The sequence below is a fragment of the Pavona decussata genome, unplaced genomic scaffold (assembly GCF_977016875.1).
Source record: "Pavona decussata unplaced genomic scaffold, jaPavDecu1.1 SCAFFOLD_130, whole genome shotgun sequence".
Classification (NCBI taxonomy): domain Eukaryota; kingdom Metazoa; phylum Cnidaria; class Anthozoa; order Scleractinia; family Agariciidae; genus Pavona; species Pavona decussata.
Genome location: NW_028145544.1, coordinates 1,563,201 through 1,584,311, shown reverse-complemented (window position 1 = coordinate 1,584,311; position 21,111 = coordinate 1,563,201). Strand labels below are relative to the sequence as shown.

General features: G+C 37.4%; 1 protein-coding gene and 1 long non-coding RNA gene across 3 annotated transcripts; one reads left to right on the top strand and one right to left on the bottom strand.

Annotated features, from left to right (window-relative positions):
• Positions 1-114: 114 nt before the first annotated feature.
• On the bottom strand, positions 115-11,403 carry LOC146468567 (endoplasmic reticulum metallopeptidase 1-like). 2 transcript variants are annotated; one of them, XR_014867435.1, is made up of 11 exons: positions 10,606-11,403; positions 9,565-9,738; positions 8,187-8,489; positions 7,314-7,543; positions 6,183-6,578; positions 5,499-5,645; positions 4,024-4,217; positions 3,053-3,168; positions 2,360-2,535; positions 927-1,689; positions 115-874 (listed from the first exon to the last, which is right to left on the bottom strand). XR_014867435.1 is itself a non-coding variant. In XM_085124296.1 (10 exons), the coding sequence occupies exons 1-10, from the start codon at positions 11,369-11,371 to the stop codon at positions 1,513-1,515; spliced, it is 2,679 nt and encodes an 892-aa protein (XP_084980422.1). In that variant the 5' UTR covers positions 11,372-11,403; the 3' UTR covers positions 115-1,512. The 2 variants fall into 2 exon arrangements, 1 of the variants encoding a protein (XP_084980422.1); XM_085124296.1 differs by having other exon boundaries at positions 115-1,689.
• Positions 11,404-15,438: 4,035 nt separating this feature from the next.
• LOC146468566 (uncharacterized) lies at positions 15,439-19,762 on the top strand. The gene is made up of 3 exons (XR_014867441.1): positions 15,439-15,476; positions 15,581-15,650; positions 16,578-19,762. It is a non-coding gene; the product is annotated as an uncharacterized LOC146468566 (long non-coding RNA).
• The last annotated feature ends 1,349 nt before the right edge of the window (positions 19,763-21,111 follow it).

Below are 21,111 nucleotides of genomic sequence, written 5' to 3'. Positions count from 1 at the left end.
AGTGTTGAATAATGTTAAGGTTTTCCTCAAAACAGTGTGATAGCCAAAAGTGATGGCACTTTCCGTTTACAGTGTCGCACAATTCTCCTTGAGAGGAGATTGAAAATCGGAGAAATAGCAATGATGAATCCATTTTGAAAGGGAAAAGAGGAATACCTCTAGAGGTAGCCTGAGAATTCCAGAGGGGATTTCCCAAAATTTTGTGCAGCATTAATTTGATTTCCAACCAAAACTTTCGATTTTTTTTTTGCAAATGGCAAACACTCCTGGTAAGACGTTGGTTGATAACCAATACTTGTTTACTGCAACCTGTGTCAAGATGTCATCTAAACCAACACTTCAGTTTATGTCAGCCTCATTCCAAGGGTCTCCCCTCTTCCGTTCCCTTGGGAACGAGGTTTGTTTCTAATCAGTGCAATTCATACAGTTCTGTTAACTAAACACAACTTGTAAATAGTAAAATGTTAAATAAAACCCTTCTGATTACAACTTGATCTCTTTCAATCTTTAATGCAAAGTTCATAGTTTCCCGAAATAATTTTTTTTTTGCCTGTTGCCTTTGGAGATCATTAATTTTTAACAGTCACCAAAAATGTGCTTATAAGTTCATCTGATTATCTAGCTGAGAAAAATAACCTACTGGCAATATCTATGTCATACAAAGTTAACAAGAAAACATTGGATAATATTTATAATCTGTATATATATTCATTACAACCCATATATTAATATATTTCTTATGGCGGTAGTTATAACCAGGGTTTATTCTAGAGATTCCTGTAATAACAAGCATTGGCACATGAAATTTGAAGAAGTGCACCAATGCAGTACACATTTATATTATTATTCTGCACCATATACCTGAAGAACGCTACTTTAACAGTATGCTACAAAATTGATTTGATTTGCTATCAATTGAAAGTAACTAGTGAAAAGTTCCAGGCCATTTCTCAAAACATTAATTTTACATCACAACTTTAGAGATTCAAAACCGAACTAGACAGGATAAGAGGACTTGTCTTCTGAGGACAAAATGACTCCTACGTTTTGGTCATCTATGGAGAATGGGACAGGGACAGGGACAGAATTTCTGGACAGGATATGATCTGGACACCGAAAGGAAGATGAAAAAAGAGGCAGGCCAAGAAAAACATGGAAGCAAACCATTGTGGAAGACATGGATAAGATGGGATCATCATAATGGGCTGAAGCTTGGGCTCTGGCAAAAAAAAAAAAACACGAGCCAAATAGACGGATGCGAAGAGGAGTGATGGGTTTATGATTATTATAATGATATGAATTTATCATGAATTATTATTATTATTATTTCAGTATTACAAGCTTATCATCTTGGGTCCATTTTTGTGAAAAATGTGCTCTCTAACAACACCAAAGAAACTGCAATTGGTCCTCAGAAGCCAAATTCTAAAACACACCCTAGTTAACCATCCCAAGAGCTACTAAAATTAAAAGATTTATTTTTAATGTTCACTTCATATTGTCTAGAATAAGCTATGTAGTAAATGACCAGCTCTTGTAAGAGACGACCCAAGAGTAACCACAAATCCAGTCAGGGGTGGCCTGTTTAACTTCTTTAAGCAATGGTGAAGATGAATCCTTTCCGTGAATGTATTGACCTGCCACTGCAAAATCCAACAGGTTGCTCTTAGCTGGCATTTCTTTCTCAGTCTAGAATGGTGAAAAAAAAAATAGATAAGAAATTTTTTCCTAAAAATAGATAACTTGAAACTTGAGGTTTCTATTTAACTCGGATCTTGTGAATTGGACATCTCCTGTATAAATATTTGTTTAAATAATAAAATTAAATCAGCTGGTAGTTCAAATTTGATAGAAACATGGAGCAAACTCTCAACATGCAATTATTATTCAGTTTTAATTCCAATATGTGTATTCAGCAAAAGTGGTTCATTTCTCTCTAGGTTTGCAATTTTCCTTGTATACACTCCAAGGACAGTCTATTGAAAATTAGACCACTCTTACATAGCCAATCAAATTGCAAGTCTGCCTTATAGTTAGAGAATACTAACAACAACTTGGCCATAACATGTTTCAAGTTGACCAACAATCCATACCCCTAAATGGACAAATGCATGTTTAAGCTTATGGCATACTCTCCTTGGATGCATGCGAGTCTACAAGTTGACTGAGCTGTACTATTCTGCAAGGGAGCAAAAATTATTGAACATTATGGTGAAATTAGAGTGTCTATCTAAAGATAACTTGGTGAGGTCTACAAAGGGACTAGCCTTTCATTGCATAAGAGAAAGTTCTTGTGCAAAAAAAGTCGGTTAAAGATGAGACTGCAGGTGAAATATCACAGCCCTAACTGCATACTCACTGCTACATAAAGCGTGAACTCCCATGGTCCAACATCAGTGCCATGAGAATAGTAGATGAAGTATGTCAGCCGGTCTCCGCCATCTTCGTCTTGAATGGGGTACAGTGATCCCAGAGACGACCTTACCAGATATACCCCACTTGCAGGAGAGAGATACACAGTCATGTGATCGGGACCTTTAATGAGATACAACATAATGGATAAATTCTTTTTAATTATGCTGCTTTCCTCCTCCTCCAACCAACTTGAAGTACTAAAGAGAACTTTGTCCACATTCTGTTTGTTTGGTTTGCTCCAGTTTTGAATAAAATGTGAAGAGTTGTAATAATTAATAATTATTTTGCACCTACATTTTATTGATCAGTGTCCAATCTAAGGTGAAAGAGGGTCTTTGGGTAAATGTGAAGCATTTCACTTTTTGAAGAATACTGGTCATAAATTTTACAGTTAAATCCTCAAGTTAGTTTGAATGCCCCACATCTGTCCAGGGTCCCCCTCCCCTCCCCTCCCCTCCCCTCCCTAGCCTGCAGTGCAGGCATTTTTCATGGGCGAGCGCTGAATAATAAATTTAGTTTGCGTATTTGAAGGAGGCTGAGGGGGAGGGGGGGGGGGCAGGAAATGTCCCCTCCCAGGCCTTACTCTGATAAGTGAATAAATTAGCTAGCATCCTACAATTTGCCACAGCACACGTACCTGATATTGAAAATGTAAAAATGTAGAGGTCGTTACGGTATTCTCTAGAGAGTAGTTTGACTTCTAGTGGTGGTGATGCAACTTGCGGTGGAGGGCCAGGAAGATACCAAGAGTTCCTAAAGGAAAGTTAAATAAATAAAATTATTATTCCTTTCCAACTTATCATTCTTGGAGAAGCTTTGTGCTTAATTTTTTGATAAAAACATAAGTCTTGCCCATTACGATTATCATAGCTTTTTATTGCAAACAAAGCACAAAGCAGCCGATAAAACATTGATGTAATGCTTCCTGAATCTGGTGAATCTGAGCTAAAACAAGAAAAAGCTATCTGAAAAGTCATTTGGGTTGGTTAATATGCTCTTGAGCAGCTCTTCAATCTTATTGTTGTGTTTGTCTGATTGTCTCAGAAAAGTAACCCTGATACCATCATACAGATTCTTCCTACTGTTTTGGCGATATTTCTCTAATGGCACAAGTGCAGATAATTACATAATATCTTTGGTGCTCATTTTCATTCTTCTCATGGCCAAACCTGAGTGTATAACAGATCAAGAAGTGATACAGATGTATAGGGTTAAATGTAATTTAACTTAGTTAACAACTTGGAGCAAGTTTGCTCCCTGGTGGTGTGGCATGGTTAGGGGTAGGGTCAGTTCTGTGTCTTATTTACTTATTATTTTTCCACTGAGCTTCTAGTCTCAGTGTGACGGGTGCTAGGGTTCGGGCTGGGTTGCTGGCGGGGCTCATGGCGGAGGGGTACCAGCCCCCTGCCTCCTGGGCACCCAACTTCCATTTACGACATAGGCATTAATGTAAATAAGAAGCAATATTATTATTTGATGTTGGTTACTGTTATGGGGCTAATAAGGAGTTAAGTTCATGTACATTCATTCATTGTATCATCAGTTAATCAGCACTGAGTGTAGTCACAAAACTCGAATTTAAGTGGATTATACTCTCTAACAACATACCGCATTATATGCCTGAAAGGCATATAATATGGAAATCCTCCATAGACTCCATACTGAGGTGCAAATGAAGCATTTCTAAATATAGGGACATCAGCGAATGGTTTGATTCCTAAATAATCCAGTGGGGTGATCCAGACACCAGCATCCTCAAAGACAACTTGGCCTTCATTGTTGTGAAATTCTCTTGATGTATGCTAGGGCAGAGGCAACATTTTATTGGACAAAGTGGTCATAAATGATAATAAATAATTTCTAAAAACTGGATCGTTGTATAATGCAATTCGAGTGATTTGATTGGCTTAGCGGCCATGCTATGTGAGGCATTATACTATGCCCGAGAAACACAGACCATTAAGTTGTCTTGTAATTGTTCTTGCAAAGCGAAATCAGCAAAATCTAGCAATATTTCTTTAATGATTGTTTTTAATAAAACAATTATTCTACTCACGCTTGTTGGATATGAGATGATTATAGCCAACTCGGCGCTACGTGTCTCATTGGCTATCTATCATCTCACATCCAACGCGTGTTCGTGGAATAATTGTTAAATACTTTATTCATACAATCAATCAATGATTATATGGATTAATTTAGTCTGTAGGCTTGTTGTCATGTTCAATTTACTTAGAACATTTGTTTTGCTTTAAACAGAGAAGAAAGGAAGTCATTCCAGCATCCCACTTAATAGTTGGTTCACTTTTTTGGCTTAAGTTGTATTAAGCTTGTTGGGCAAATATGACGGTACGGTGCCTCCTAATAAAGGTATATGTACAATTAATTTTATGACTATGTAGAAAAACAAGATCTTACACACTCATGGGCTATTGAAAATAAATATTACAAAGAAAAAAAAAACTTGGGGGCAACCAAGCATTTTCAGAGATAATTATTGATATATAAGCAACAACAATAATATTCTAATAAGCTTTGAGTTAGTTACATAACAATGTATGATTTTTTTCCTATTTGAAACTTGATTATCTCAGTCTGCAAAATATGTGGGATATTCCAAATTAGCCCTGGCTTGTTTAAAAAGATCTTCTTTCCCTTTCATTGTCGTTAACTGTCCAAAAATACCTTTGAATTAGAAGACACCATCCTTAAGAAATCAGAGTTACTTAATCAGACCATGTGTTGCGAGATGTATGTGTCAATACTTGTATTAGTTTAACAACGTCAAGTTAATATTAATGGCACTAAGTTTCTGACTCAAGAACCAGTCTGTATGCATGCGAAACTAGAATGAATTTGGGGAAATTTAGATTCCAAAGCCAAATCATCACTTATGCCCATTTCCACCAGACCATTCATAATTATGAAAACATTGAGTTAACAACCAGCTCACAGACTATCAATCCCCTTGAGACCAGGATTGTAGTGCCACACTTGTGGCTCCTATTATACTCCCATGCAGCCTCCACACTTGCAAAAGGTACTCATTTTGCTATATTAAAATTATTAATTAAAATATTTACCAGGAAGAAAACCCTTTTAGGGCACTGATTGGCAGCTGAATAAGGAAATGAAATCCCTGAGAGAGATATTAAAAGGGCAAGGATAGAGACAAGGGCTAAAAATGCCGCTGGAACTTTGAGGTCCCCCATGAGGTACAATGTACTGACCTAGAGTAAAGAAAAAGGAAAATTATTAGCTGAACGTCACTTGGTGGGCCTTTATCCACTCAATGTAGTGGGGCTTGAATAAGGACAGCTCTTGTTTTAAAACTTTCCACAACTGTCATCCAAAAAGCAATTCAAGGATGTTTATATAAGCGCTGAGAGAACGGCCGTAAGCTCACACGTGAGTCCATTTGACTTATCCTGATTAGATTTTAAGAGACACAGTTACCCCCACCAAATATTCCACAGAAATTATACCTCCCACCCCACCCCGAGATAAAACCCTGCAATAATATTATGCACACATGTGGTACTGTAGTTGCCTTTGACGTAGAAAGAACACACTCGTAATACAGATTGGAGTTGAGATTGTCTGGGACAAGGTTGATTGAATGAATGGACCTTGGGATGCATATCTAGCATCCCCTGCAGATTTTTGCAGGGGTGGATGACATCACCAAATTGCTAAAGAGACTGGAATCAAGATCATCAAATGCTCTCGGTAATCTTTGATTATTACTAGTTTAGATATCTATTTACCAGATAAGATGTCATGACCACAACCACAAAAGCACACATCACTGCCATGATGACATCAGGAGGCATCCGGCTTCCAGCACGGCTCATAACTGGCACAAATATATCAAACACTGCCACTGTCAATTGTATACAGAACTGTACAGGGATTATAGTAGCAAGGAGGTACATGAACACAAATTTGCCCAGATTTTGATCAACTGCCTTTGTCGTAAAGAAATTCTCCCATACAAATACTCTCACTATTAATGGAAAGATCACAAGAATCAGAGGAACATGTGCCAAAGCCAGGCGATTGAAAGTTAAAATTGACAAGAATATTGTCCAAACTAATAAAGCAGCATAAAATGTTTCTGTTTCTCTTGATGCTTTTACTTGCTTTTCTAGAACAGATCTTCTCTGCAAAATAAACATAAAGACTTAAGTTAATATTTAAACAAATTAACAAATTTGGACTCTTTAGAGTGTGGATGAAATCATTTATAAATCTTTACAGTCCATTAACCATTCCAGCTGTTGATCATGACCAGTACTTGCACACATACATGCATAAACCTCTATTTCAAATCAAATTTTTAAATAGCTAAGATAAGCTGCCTAGTTTCTTCGAGAGAAAAGATAAAACTAAACCAAAAACAAAACTAAACTTTATCCTAAAGAAAATGAAGTCCGTATTAAGATTCAAATACAAAAATCATTCTAATCGGTTGAGAAAACCACTTTTCAATTAAAATTACATTGTCATATTGCTCTCATGAAGTCATTTGGCACAGTCAGGCAGTTCTAAGCTTGTCCGGTAAGGAATTCCAGTACTTTGTGGCCGAAAAGTTAAATGAGTTCAAACCATAAGTTTTTGTACCTAGCTGTGGTGCAATTAATTATGCTGTACAAGGTGGCTCTAACTTTTGATTCTGTGGATAAAATCCTAAAGTGAGCTGGACCTGTCAAATGAAGGTTAACTACCGTAGCTTGGTTTCTGGACAGTGTCGCAAAGGGTTTCTAACAGCCTTGGACTGTCTCTTGATTTTTGTCTTTCTGATTTTGTTTCTTCTTTTTTGTTTGCAGGGGTGGGGGAGGGTGGGGGGTGGGGATAAAAGATGGTTTACCTTATTATACTGTATTTCATCAACACACCTTGGACACAAGTGACCTTCTTGCAATATAGTGCACAAATCCAATGCCAAACAAAGCTGGGGCACCAAACAGTGGCACAAGTAGGTATGGCCGACAATACCAAGTAAGTGAGTGCCCTGTGTATGTCAGAAGTAAGGACAAGACTGCAGGAAACGCTATACCAACCAGCCACGATAACACAAGGGTGAGTAGAGAGGTGAAAAGATCAGTCAAGGATGATGAGAAGTGTGCTAAAAAATAAAATAAAAAGCACTGGCTTAACATAATAATAATTATTTGGACAACTGCTAATTGAAAGCAACTCCCCTGAACGATTCCGAGAGTCTCTATTTCCTGGGTTTTCAAAAAACTGACGACTAAAGCCGCCGCTACACATTGAAACTGTTCGCTGAAACTTGTGTGCAACGGCAAGACAAGTTTCACAGCAAGTAGAACCGCTTCCTACTTCTGCAACGGCTCTCAACGGTCGCAGTGGTGAAAAAACAAGAGTTTCACCGTGTAACACCACTTCATGAAATTGGTCCCGTTCGCCGTTGCACAAAAGTTTCAGCTAAAAGATTCAACTTGTAACAGGGGCTTAAAGTGGCTTTTATCTGTGAGGTTTTATTTGGTCATATCACCTGGGAGTGTACAGGAAACTGCTGGGAGATTCACCTCTAGTGTTTCCCGTTATTTGTTTCCCATTATTTCTGAGTGGAATGCCTGTAAACTAGCTTTGGGTAGCTAAGTGCATTTTCCACTATAAACAAACAAAGCATTATTATTATTATATCAGGGAGAATTGGTATGCATGTGTTAGAACAATGAGGGTAGTGGGGCTGTGGACGAAGCCAGGGTGTCCCCAATAATGGATACTCCCCAAAACAGCCTTACCTTCTGGAAACCCAATAAATTTCTTGATGACACAAAGGTATACCACGAAAACAGTCACCACATTTATCACAAGACCAATTCGTTCTGGATAATAAACCATAAATACACCAAGGAAGTCGAAGAATACCATAGCACCATGGCGATACTCTCCAGGGTTGGCCAGAAATGGTGAGTTCACAATACCCTTTACAAGTGCAAGAATGTTGTCTCCAGCTCGCTGGATGGAACCCGCAGTCACAGCTCTAGGCGTGTCATAGTTTGTGTGGTATACATAACCATTGGCAGTGTATGCAAGATCCATTCCTAGAAATACATGTAACAAAGAGTTCATTGAAGGTCTTTCTAGCTTTTCAGTCTTACAAGAAGGATGGAATCTTAAAATGTGATCATTCAAATTAAAGCCACTGAGCAGGACTTTTCTCTAGTCTGTGAGGATAAAATTTATGCTGTCACCTTTCTGCAACATGGTTGAAAGCTGTGAGTGTGTGTATATTTCATGTTACATTTGGAGTGAAAATGATCACTCAAGAGAACACTAGTTAATGAGCAATAATTTCCCATCCTGTTTCTTATTTCAGTATTAATTGGAGGTAACCTTCAGCAGCATTTTAGAATAATAATATTAAAGTTCAAGTGAGGCCTTAAGCTAGTGTTCGGGTAAAATGTTATTAAAATTCCAAGCTTTCGCCGCTGATGATGCCGTTGATCGGCGAAAGCTTGGATTTTTAATAACTTTTTACCCCAACAGTACAATGTAGCTTTAAGGCCTCCATTGAACTTTAATATTATTATTAATTAAAGGGGTTGGTGTATAACCAACCTAAAGTGTTGTTTGTTTTAGCTCAGATTCAACAGATTTTGGCATATCGCCTTTAATTCCATAAGTGAAACATTGCCCCAATGTTTTATGCCTTGCTCTGTGCTTCATCTGCAATGAAAACCTATCATCATGGGTAACATTTCTGTTGTTCCCGCTAAACGAAGTGCAAAGCAGCAAATAAAACATCGGAACTATGTTTCTCAAACTCATTAATAATTCATGAAGAGAAAACAAAGAAAATCACTACCATGACCGATCCTAATTACCATAAAATTTTCCCAACTTTAGCCTTGAATTTCTCCAAGAATTATTGCTCATTTGAGAAGCCATATCAAACACTCGAAAGTGTGTTTTATCAGATATCCAAACATTTGAAGTCGTTTAAGAAAACTCGGCTGCGCCTCATTTTTTCAACCTACTTCTGTGTTTGGATATCTGATGAAACACGCTTTCTCGTGTTTGATATATTACTTCTTGGAGGAATTAACTACCACATGCACTATAGGTCAATAACACACACAGTCCTTTAAGGATATTATTAATTAAATAATAATTTACCTGGTATTTTACCATAGTCCCTATAGATCCTGAAGTCAGTGTCACCGGGAATGAGCCCACTCTGAAAGAGATCTTGACCAAAGACCTGTGCCCAAGGGTGTGGCACTACCTCAGAATACGTCTTTACTAACCACGGATGCTCAGGGCCTGTCTGAAACACTATCTCCTTTCCACCTATTAAAATTTGAGCAGAACATCAAACAAAATCCAAAAATGTGAAACAAATTTTAAGATTAAGAATGTAATACTTCTTGATCGAGTCACAGACGCACAATGTATAGCACATTGAAGTTTTGGCTTTAATCAGACACGTTTGTCCAGAGAGCAGATATCCAGCGGACAATTTAGTATGCAGTAGATCCAGATTTGATAATTCTTTTGTTAAAAGCTCACCTTCTCCATCTCACTCCTTCCATCCCTCTCCCCTTCCCTATACTCGTGAGACACAATATGGCTTGTATGCTGGAGGGATGGACATCCCTCCATTTTTAGACCCCACAAAATATAAGGATAGTGAATTTTCCATGGTCATTTTCCATCTCCCTCTTCCCCTCCCTCACCTCACCCATGGACTTGTCCAGGGAAAAGTATACCAGGGAATTTTGTGTAGGGGTGAGCCGCGAAGTTTCTTGAACCCTAACCCTATTTAAGGACTACGAAGGCGAAAACTGATACCCTTTTTAAAAAAATCTCACACTCCATTATCAGATAATACAATTTAGCTACCCTATCTAAGGACCACACCAGGAATACCATAGCAAAAGGGTAAAAAATGATACCCTATGTAAGGACCGAGAACCTCAAAAACCATAACCTATTCCACGGCACGTACCTATATAGCGAATATATGGGAGTACCCCACCCCCCCCCCCCCCCTTCCGGGAAAGTATACTGCAATGCTCTCAGCTGCTTTCTGCTAAAGAGAGCCATGCGCCAACACTGCTGACCCATCTGGCTTCATTTTTTACTGAGTACTTAATTTCTAGTCTTCTTGAATACATATTATACAATAATTATTGCAACGAAAGGCTGGAAATGTACCTGCTCCAACTGCTTCGAGATTCACGAAGGCTCTTATAGTTTCCACCCATTTGTGCTGCGTGATAAACCCATGACTTGCTTGCAAAATATTCTCTTCTGCGCCATTAAAATTGAACACAACCCCGTGAACAAAATTAAAGTTCCTAGTCTGGGCTAGGCACCTTATGATTTCTAACATGACTGCGCAACTCACAGCATCATCGCTCGCTCCAGGTGAGCCAGGGACACTGTCAAAGTGACCGTTCATAAGAACTGTATTTTTTGGCGGATAGCTGTCTTTCGGCGATATTCTGACGAGAACATTTGTAATCTTGCGATAAATGCTCGTGAAACCCGCTAAAAACCCCAGATCAAAACTTCCAGATGGCTTTTGAATGTCAATTTCAATGATGATATCTTCTCTCGCAGAGGCTTTGATTTTTTGCAAAGCTTCAGTGATGTAGTTCACTGCTTGAATTTCGTTTGCGTAGCTTCCAGCGGGTCGTGGACCAAAAGATGTGATTGTTTCAAGGTGCTTTCTTGCTCTTTCTTCCACAAAATCGCTTGTTGCACTCCCGCCAGATGTTTTGGGCGCGGGTAAAGCGCGCGATGCTTTAAAGCTGATGAAGAGAGAAGAAATGAGGAAAACCAAAACCAAAAAGAAGATCCAGGTTGACGATCCTCTCTTCTTTGAGTCTGAGGCTACTGAAGGGCAACAGGTGTTCCCTCCACAGTCTTGCACGAAAGGGGAAGAACTACCCGCACCTCGCTTCCTCAACTCCGCCATCTTGAATTTGTGACATGGAAAACCTAGTCTTTGCAAATTAGTTACCAGGTTTTCTGCACGATCTTTTTCACCCTGGGAAAACCCCGCGAATGCGATCAAATTGTAAATAAAAATTTTGGCTCATTCCTAGAAATTCTAAAACTTCAATGTTCAGTTTTAGAAGTATGATAATATTTAGCTTATTTTACTCTATTATATTCACTTCTTACTGAAGCCTTAAAGGGGCAGTATCATGGAGATCGATGGGAGATATCATGATATTTGGCCAAAATTCACTAAATTTAAACTTTGAACACTGTTAATTAATTTCTTAATCGCTAATTTAAAGAAATATTAATAGTGATTCTAAGACGAAAGGTTGAACCAAAATATAGTACAACCGGCGATTTTTAGTGCGTTACAACAGCAAAATTTGAAAACGTCCGCCAGACGTTTTCAAATTTGAACCCCTCTCTATCTTGGTCATCTGCCGGCGAAAATATCCGTGGATAGTTTCTTTGTCTGATAGTCTTTTAATGGAATTTTGTCATTATATCTTGGCTGCTATCAACCGAAAAGCGTCTTTCCGATTTTAATGTGTTACTAAAAATAGCGTGATACTGTCCCTTTATAGCGGCTGCCTGTAAGGATCGAGAATTCGCCGTCAACGACCAATTTGGCGAAACGCTCATATTCGGTCCAAAAATACCCTTTGGTGAACTATTTTCAAAAATTCTATTTAAAAGTTCCAGCGAATTTTTAATTTTGAGAGATTCGCAAAAATTTGAAAATGCCGTCAAAGTAATAATAATAATAATAATAATATTTATTTTTATATGGCGCAAATTCAACTGTACAGTTTTCAGATGCACCTCACAAATATGAACTGTATATAATACTAATGAATAATAACAATAGGAAAATCAAATCCGAATTTACATATAAATTAAACTAACTAACCTAACGTATGTGTATAAAATATATCAGAGCTTTATTCGTACGCTTGAATAAAAAGTGTGGTTTTAAGCTTCTGTTTAAAAGTACTAAAGTTCGACGTGCTTCTGACGCCATAAGGAAGAGCTATAAATGTTCTATCGCCAAGTGTAGGTGAGGTCTTGATCATGGGTGGCGATAGGAGAAACTTGTCATTAGATCTAAGACTATATTCAGAATTGGGTCTTAAAGTTACTAAATCCGATATATACTTAGGAGCTGTCCCATAGATTGCTTGAATCTTATAGTCAATTCTGGACCTCACTGGAAGCCAATGTAATTCACGTAGCAATGGTGTTATATGGCAATACCGAGGTGCACGGTATAGTAATCTTGCCGCCGCATTTTGGACATGCTGTAGCTTAGATATTAAATTGCTAGGTAGTCCGTATAAAATTCCATTACAATCGTCCAGTCTGCTAGTTACAAATGCGTGGATTAATTTCTCAGTTGAGTCCCTGTTTAATTTTTTCTGATACGCCTGATGTTATGTAGGTGGTAGAATGCGCCTTTGCAAATCTTTGTGATATGAGCGCTCAAAGTAAAAGAATTATCTATCCACACCCCTAAGTTCCGTATCGCTTCATCACTGGGAAACACCTCACATTCACCCACGATCAGGCTGTTCTGGTGGATCTTTCGTAATTGCACCTTCGTACCAATGATCATGAATTCGGTTCTGTCATCATTGATCATGAGTCTGTCCCTAATCATCCAATTGAGAATGTCCTGTAAACACGCCTCCATTGCTTTCATTGCGGAGTCTTGGACAGCATTGTCATTAGGTTGAAACGCAAGATATAACTGAGTATCACCCGCGTAACAGTGTGTCGTAGGCAAGTGGCGGCTGATGATAGTAGAAGTGTGGTTTTTCGGCCTACTGAAGGTTCAAAATAAGGTGCGAGAACGAAGCACTATCAAATGCTTAAAATAACTTCAGTTGAAGTCAAACTTTACACAAACTATTGTCACAAGGAGTGATGTCCCACTTGTTTTATTCAGCGATAAGAGTTCTAACAGCTCAGGATCAAGCGATCAAGTATCTACTTCTTGTACTACTGATTATGGTTTACAAAGCAGCTCTATTTATGTTGAACGTTAAAGTTAATTGGTTTTTCCTAAAAAATAAACATTATTGTTATGCGAAAAGTAGGTGTACTCAGCTGTGATGAGCCGGATAGCGAAAGGAATAACAAATTAGGTAAGGTTTCTTTGTTCGTGCAAAAATTTGAAAAACCTAAGATACCTGAATGGCTGAATTCCAATAGCGTAATTCAAATCCTGAAAGTAACCAAGTTTTACTAAAATCCTGTCGAAACAGATTTTAGTTTAAGTAAAAACTCAATTGAAAATGATTGAGTTGGCAGCGCAGAACTTACACTGTAAAGATGTTAAAGTGTGCGAGTTAAGTTGGATTTTAATGAGGTTCGCTAAGCCAATTGTTATGTTGTTGTTATGCGAAGCTCGGCCTCAAGGTGCGAACGAGCAAGAGCCTAAAACAAACGTTCATTAAAGATCGGCTGTATCATTTTCCAATTTCACAGCTGAAACACCTTCTAAAGGAAGCCGTAAGTATTTTTTAAAGATAAGTCTCCAGAGGTGTTGTTTTCCCCAATTGAAAAGTTAAATTACTGAAAATGACTAAGAACTCAGTTTCTACAAAGAAAAAGATGTAATACAAGAAAGTGAATACATATTAAGGCTTGCAGCGAGGAGTGAAAATAATAGAGTAATAAAGCTAAATATTATCGTACTTTTAATATTGAACATTGAAGTTTTAGAATTTTTAGGCATCAGCTAAAACATACGCTGATTTACACTATAAACAACTATTTTTGTTTATTATCCACTACTAAACATTTTTCAAATCTATTCATTTTGTGATGCATGCTAGCGGACACTTTAAAACCACCTTTGTAGAGCGCTAAAAATAGCGGCGAAATATAGGTAATATTTAACGGCACAAAAGTGCTCCTGGTACTTCCGTTTTCGATAATTTTACTTTACAGCCTTAACTTACAGCTATTAAACATTCACCATGCCAAGCCTCAAGCTCGGACTCGCAACGCTTCCCTCTGAGAAAATCAGAGAACTTTTGCAATGTGTTCGGCTCAAATAACACAAGATTTATCGACAAATTGGAAGCTAATTAATACACAAATAACTAATATATGTGAAAGAAAACGTTCACATAACCTTAGAGTAATTTATATGCGCAGTGAATCCCGAAAGACTATAAATATGTAGCTAAAAGAAACTCAGAACATTTTCGGACAGAGATAAAAAAGAACTTTCAAATGAAAACAGTAAACGTTTTATTCTACATTGTAAATATTGCCATTGGCAGACTCGATAAATGTTATAATTTGTTGAAAAAGAAATAGAAACTAAACAATATTACGGCATACTTACTTTTCTTCTTTCGTTACATTCTTGTTTGTTGCTTAATCCATGGCGAGTCGTTGGGGCTCCATTAAGGAGTGCCTGTTTATCACGTTTTGGCGTAACCTGATCTTCATCTTCAAAGTCACCATTATCGACATTATTTCACGCGGTCTGCTCTCTCCTCTGGCGTGGGGAAGGGAGGGGAGGGGCGGGGGAAAAGTGGATCAGAGGGAATTATTAGTAAGGACAGTTCGGATTGGCTGTCTGTCTTATTCCTTGAATTAATGGCCAGAAGTCTATACATAAAACTGCATTGCACCCTGTAATCAAAACCTCTCTTGACTCCCCATCTGAAAAAATCCAGAAGGCTCTGCTAGCAGGGTGTTCAATGCAATGACCTCCCAGAGTGTTGTTATCGAGTGCCACACATAAAGGATTCTGGGCCGGTTCTTCCTCCCCTCCTACCCCCATTCCGATGGCCTCAAGAAAACTCAGACTGGTAGTGATGGTCCACCTGCTTGAAAAAAGTAATTTACAGATTTGTTGGCAGAGGAACCGATTCTATCGGTAAATCTGAATCAGGAGCCATAATTGCCTCCTGAATAAGCCTACTCACTTGGCCTGGGAATGAGTTTTGTCACGAGTTTGCCACGTGGAGTCATCACGTGTTAAATTTTGTTGACCCAAAAGGCATTGCAGCCCCATAAACCAAACGTGGCCGCAAGCTTTCACATCTCCTAATTTGAAGGTATTTTTGTCGAAAAATTTTGCGTTTTTACTTCGTTATTACTTTGGTTTAAGTTTTAGACGCGTTCAAAATGTGATAAAGAAACCACATTTGCCGTTTTTCAGGTGTTTGCGGAGTTCTAAGATTGTGTTTGAAAGCAACCTGACTCAGCTTCAGCGGGAAAACATCGCGAAGGTAGGTCTTCTTAAAAGTTGAAATAACGTGTCATTTACGGGTTCAAAGCTCTACGTAACGACAGAGTTTGATAAATTGACTCCTACATGAAAGTTGTAACCTTTTTTTTAAGGGTAAGTCTTAATTAACTTTGTAAGCGCCAAGTTTGAATATTCGCGGGGTTTCGCAGGGAAGATACAATGAGAAGTTCCGGGGGAGGGGGGGGGGGTACTGCTCGCAATGTTTGGTGATGGGGAGGGGATGTTCGGTCCACCTGTTCTACAAATCCTGACCCAATTTCAGACCAGAGTATGAATAATTTTCCAATGCCAGTTTCAAACATTACTCTCTTACAATCCATGGCCATTAATTTTTAAGATTTTCAGATCAAAATTACTCAAAAGTAGTTAATTTAGGTGCACCCATTAAAATTAAAAAATGTATATCTATATTTTTAAATATGGTGAAGCAATAAGCCAATTTTTTTTTAATTTTTAATGAAAAGTAAGGACACAGATGTGCTTTGGAAACTGGACAGCTGGTGATTTGTTGTTCCAAGAGCATGATAGAATGGCAACAGCATGGGCATGGCATACAACAACAATGCATTAGAGTTGGCATTAATTTTTAACGTTTTTTGGAAACAAGGGCATGTGAAAAATAAAACTGCTGTAACCTGACCATATCGTAAATCTGCATTAGATTTTTTTGATTGACACATTTGAGGGGTTAAAGGAGTTTATGTACGGAATTTCAACTTGTGCGAGTTTCACTCTTCTGTAATATGACAGTAGAATAGTCTTGGCATTTGGAGCATAACCCTAGCATTTGTAGGCCTTGGTTTTTTTTTTTTTCTAAAAAAATTGTCTAGCTATCTATAAAACAATTGTGTAAAATTTTAGTTATTGGTGGGCCTGATTTGTTAATGTCTGCATATTTGTATTGCAGGATCAGAGGCATGATGAGATGATGAAAGATGTGCACTGCTCAAGTGATGACCAACTAGACAGTGTAGATAATCTTTTGTTTTGTTCTGTCATAATAGTGAACCAAGCATTAAAAGGAGAAGTGTTGTGAAATGTGCAAGCACATTGAGATTGCAGTACAAATTTTGTAATGCTATCTCAGCAGCGTAAATTGCATAAATTTACATGTATTATGGGTTGGACAACTTTTATTTGAACAATAAATTGGAATTGAGTTTTGGTCAACTGAGTGATGGACGAACAACAAAATTTCAAACAGTGATGTTTGGATTTGATACTAACAACTCTTCTCCTTTTAGTTTAGGCATGCAGCTATATTTACAAAGAAAGTGCATGATTACATGTAAATCTCCCAGCTACGGAACACAGTTCGTCTGAAAGTTTTTACAGTCTAGACTGTAATTTATTTGTCTACTGACCATTCAACTTGGATGCAAGGTTGTAGGGGGCACAGGGAAAACTTGACATTACTTTTGTTTTGTGATATTTCATGCTTAATTTGTGCTGTGAGAATGGTGATTTGTAATCAAACACTTTCTTTGTAGCTGCATATCTCCAACTAAACTTCTGCTGTCCCATGTCTGCATCCAATCATCAGACAAAAGATCAACTTTTTCTTTGTTAGTGTTTTTAATTTTAGAATTCTGAAGACATTCAGCTGTAGAGGCGTTTATTAAAATTTTGGTATGCAAAAGTTAAGAATGATACTGCCAACCACTGTGATTTGAATGTCCCAGAACTGCCAAAAATTATCAACTTTCAAGGAAAAGTACAGAATAACTGTTTGAATATGCTTTCTAACTCTTTAATTTTTGGATTGCAAATTTAAAAAGAAACATCTTAGCATGAAACTTGAAAGATGGCCAAATTGATGTTCTTCACAACAATCTTAGTTTCCATAAAGGTCACCAATTGAACTGCAGGCACAAGAAATAAAAAGGTTTTTCACCAACAAATATCAAGCATTTTAAAGGGAAAAGAGGAAGTCAAGTTTCAAGTTCACATACATTAAAAATTTGTACAATAGGCTCTGATTACTTGAAAGTGGCGTTACAATTTTCCAGAACTTAAACTTACACAAACATATGCTTTGTCACTCTGAAAACTGTTTTACTTCTCAAGACAACATAGATGCTTTACATGCACAGATAGTAAACTCTCAGAAACAAAAGATGCTGACACAGCACAATGATTGTTTTGCATGGATGATGAAGGATTAATAGAAAGATTGCTGGATTTTCCATCCATTGGAATTATTGAAAATATAGCATCACAGTCTTCTGCCGAAGTCAACCTAAACCAATCAACTTAACGCACATCACAAAGCTGTATCACACTTTAGGATATTTAATCATGGTAGAAACATGACATCATCATGCCAATCACTATACAAATAATAATATTATTGAAAAAGACATTTAAACCGTATGGGGGATTTAAGTAAACTTGGGTGTACTCTAGACAAGCAGAACTTTACTTGGCTTATGTATGTTTATTTTAATAAAGAGCAGATTGATATTTTGACCCAAACGGACCAAAACAATTTTTCCAGAACAGGTTGTATTATTTTTTGTTTTTCACTTCTACCGTTAAAATGAATATTATAACTGTCCACCTTTGACCTCATGTAAAATAACAAATATTGATTGATTCCTAGTACATTTTTTTATTATGCTGCCACAAATCATTTCACAGGATAAAACCACAACAAAAGCAAAGAGACTGTTGGTAATGAAGCAAAGATTATATTTTACTTTGCAAAATTTCTTTCTTTTTTAGCATTTTTCGCTGCTACCTGACCTTAAAAATCAAACACTTTTGGCAAAGGTCTCCCCTAATAAAAAGTCAAAAGATGAAACCAAACTTGTCAATCCTTATAAACAAGAAGTAAACTGACTCGCTGTTCTTTCAACAATTCTGGGACCAAAATGCCAGAAAGACTCAGTTGGACAAAAGCTTTGGAAAAATTTAAGCTGAGTGATAAACTCCAGGAAGAATTAATTGTGGTGATGACTTGGACTTGTGAGCGAATTTTCTTGAACTCAGAAGTCTTCTGATTGTATAAGTTGTTGACACATGGAACCCAAACAAATTGACCATTGGTAGTTTTATAATATAAGGGAATGAATAAGAATACTGGAAAATTTGGACTTTTGTTATCTCAATTGAGGCTTTCGTTGGATGACAACAATATTCAGTTTAACATTAATTTTGAAATGCAATCCATTCAGAATTAGTGAAGGTCTTATCAAATCATGAGCAGGATGTGTAGAGAATTTGAATGAAGTATTTTTTTTTACAATTGTTGTGGTAAAAATTCAGGAAATCACTTTATCACATGCAAAATATCTAAGGACTCTGTATAGATCACACTATTGCCATGGAAACAGGCAAAAGAAATAGTGGAAATCCTCAGCTGGGAAATGTTGTTTGGATGAAGACAAAAGTATTTCAACTGAAATCAAAGTGCTTGGCAGTTTTAGATCAAGACAGACAAAACAGATTTTTATTAATCAATTTTGATGTAAGGCTGTCTTTTGGTAAGATTAATTTTATCAATCTGCTCTTTATTAAAATGGGGCTGGTTATGTAATCATTGCAGGCTGTAACATGCTTACATCAGACATGAAGACCTAGTCACAGTTGTTCAAAGAGTGGATAACATTATCAAGCAGAAAAGTTGCTATCCAGTGGATAAAATGTGTTAGTTGGAGTACATTTTATCTGCTAGACAGATAAAGTTATCCACTCTTTGAACAATTGGAGCCAGAATGTCTCTTGTTAGCATAAGTCCAGCATTGATGTTTATGTAGCCATCCCAAGAGCTTTTAAGTGTCTTCGTGTCCTAGGGCTATTCTTTTTCTTAATATTTCTATGATGTGCAGGCAAGTGTCCCAAACATGTCTGATTCTGATGCTTTTTGACGATTCAGTATAGCTTTCATTTGTTATGCACTGAGCCTTTCAATTTAGGGGGACACTTGTCTACACATTGTGGAGATGTCAAGTAAACAAATAGTCATGGGCCATAGACACTTAAAGTTATACTAAACCTTTTTGGCTGTGTTACGTACAAAGACCCGCAAGCGCTCAGCTTTAGAGTAAAGTATCCAAAGCTGTACATCATTTTAAAGCTAAAAGAATGGAGAAATGTAAGTACAGGACCTTAAGTGCAAATTTATTGAGGTATATAAATGTGAATTAACTGCACAACCATTTCACTTAACTTGAACATCCGGTGATTGCAAGATGTGGCAGGTATTGGCCACTAAAACAATGTCAGGGATTTTTGGAGTTTGTTTTAGTTTTGAAATTATAACTTCAAATGCAAAAAATGGCAGTCAGAAATCAATAATCAAACTTCAAGTAGCTTTTACTTTGTTTTGAAAACTCTGTCAGGTATTTTTGACAGCTGTTTTCAAAATAAAGTAAAAGTGACTTGAAGTTTGATTTGTGATTTCTGTCCGCCATTTTTTTGCGTCTGAGCTTGTAAATTCAAAACAAAAGCAGACTCAAAAAATCCCAGACACGGTTTTAGAGGCCAATACCTCCTAAACATTTTGCAACCACTAGATGTTCAGTAGAGTGAAGTGGTCGCGTGGGTAGTTCATGTTTAAAACCCTCAGTAAATTTGCACTTAAGGTCTTGTAGTGGGTACAGTTTTTGTGTTAAAGAAGTTTGATTTCTTACTTTTGATCATTCTTTAAGCTTTGATGATGTATAGCTTTGGACACTTTACTCTAAAAGCTAAGCACTTACGGGTCTTTGCGCGCAACATGGCCAAAAAGGTTTAGTGTAATCTTAACTTTGCTTGGTTCACTATTATTGTCGCAGACAAAAACAACACACACTAAGTTTGCAGTGAAAAAAGGTTTATTTTGTTTATCAATGACAAAGTTGTAAAAAAAAAAAAAAATGAATTAAAAAAAATATCTAGCCACCCACCCCCTTGCCTTTTGGGTTGCTTCCACTCTGGGCTAAGTTGTTCTGTGTTCTTTTGTCCTCATTAAATATTCCAACTTTGAAATCCTGTCAAGTTTTATCTGATCTCATAATTTCTAAGGGGTGATGTGGACACTGGGAGATTCCTTAATGATCGGCAAGTGGACATGGCAACATGGAGGCTGGTGAGGGTTTGTTTCCCTGCCCTCTACAGTCCAATCCAACTTTGCCTGGATACCACAATTCCTAAATTTTTGTTTAAGTGCCAATCAGTTTCAAAGTGGTTGGTATATGCTTGTTTCATAATTTGGCTATTCGGTAAAATAAAATTTTTCCCAAATTCAATGTTTGGCTTTAGATCTTCCACTGTCTTGGATGAAAAAAATAAGCGTCGCTGTTCAAGAGCAAGGTCGGCATTTCATCATAAGAGGAGGAGGACGAGACCGGTTCAGCGTGCCGTCTACCATTTCCCCGGCCGCACCTTGTCATACAGCAAATCAAAGAGCACCATAAAGTCTCGTGGAGGGTAGTTCTTTCTATGAAGCTGCCAAAAGC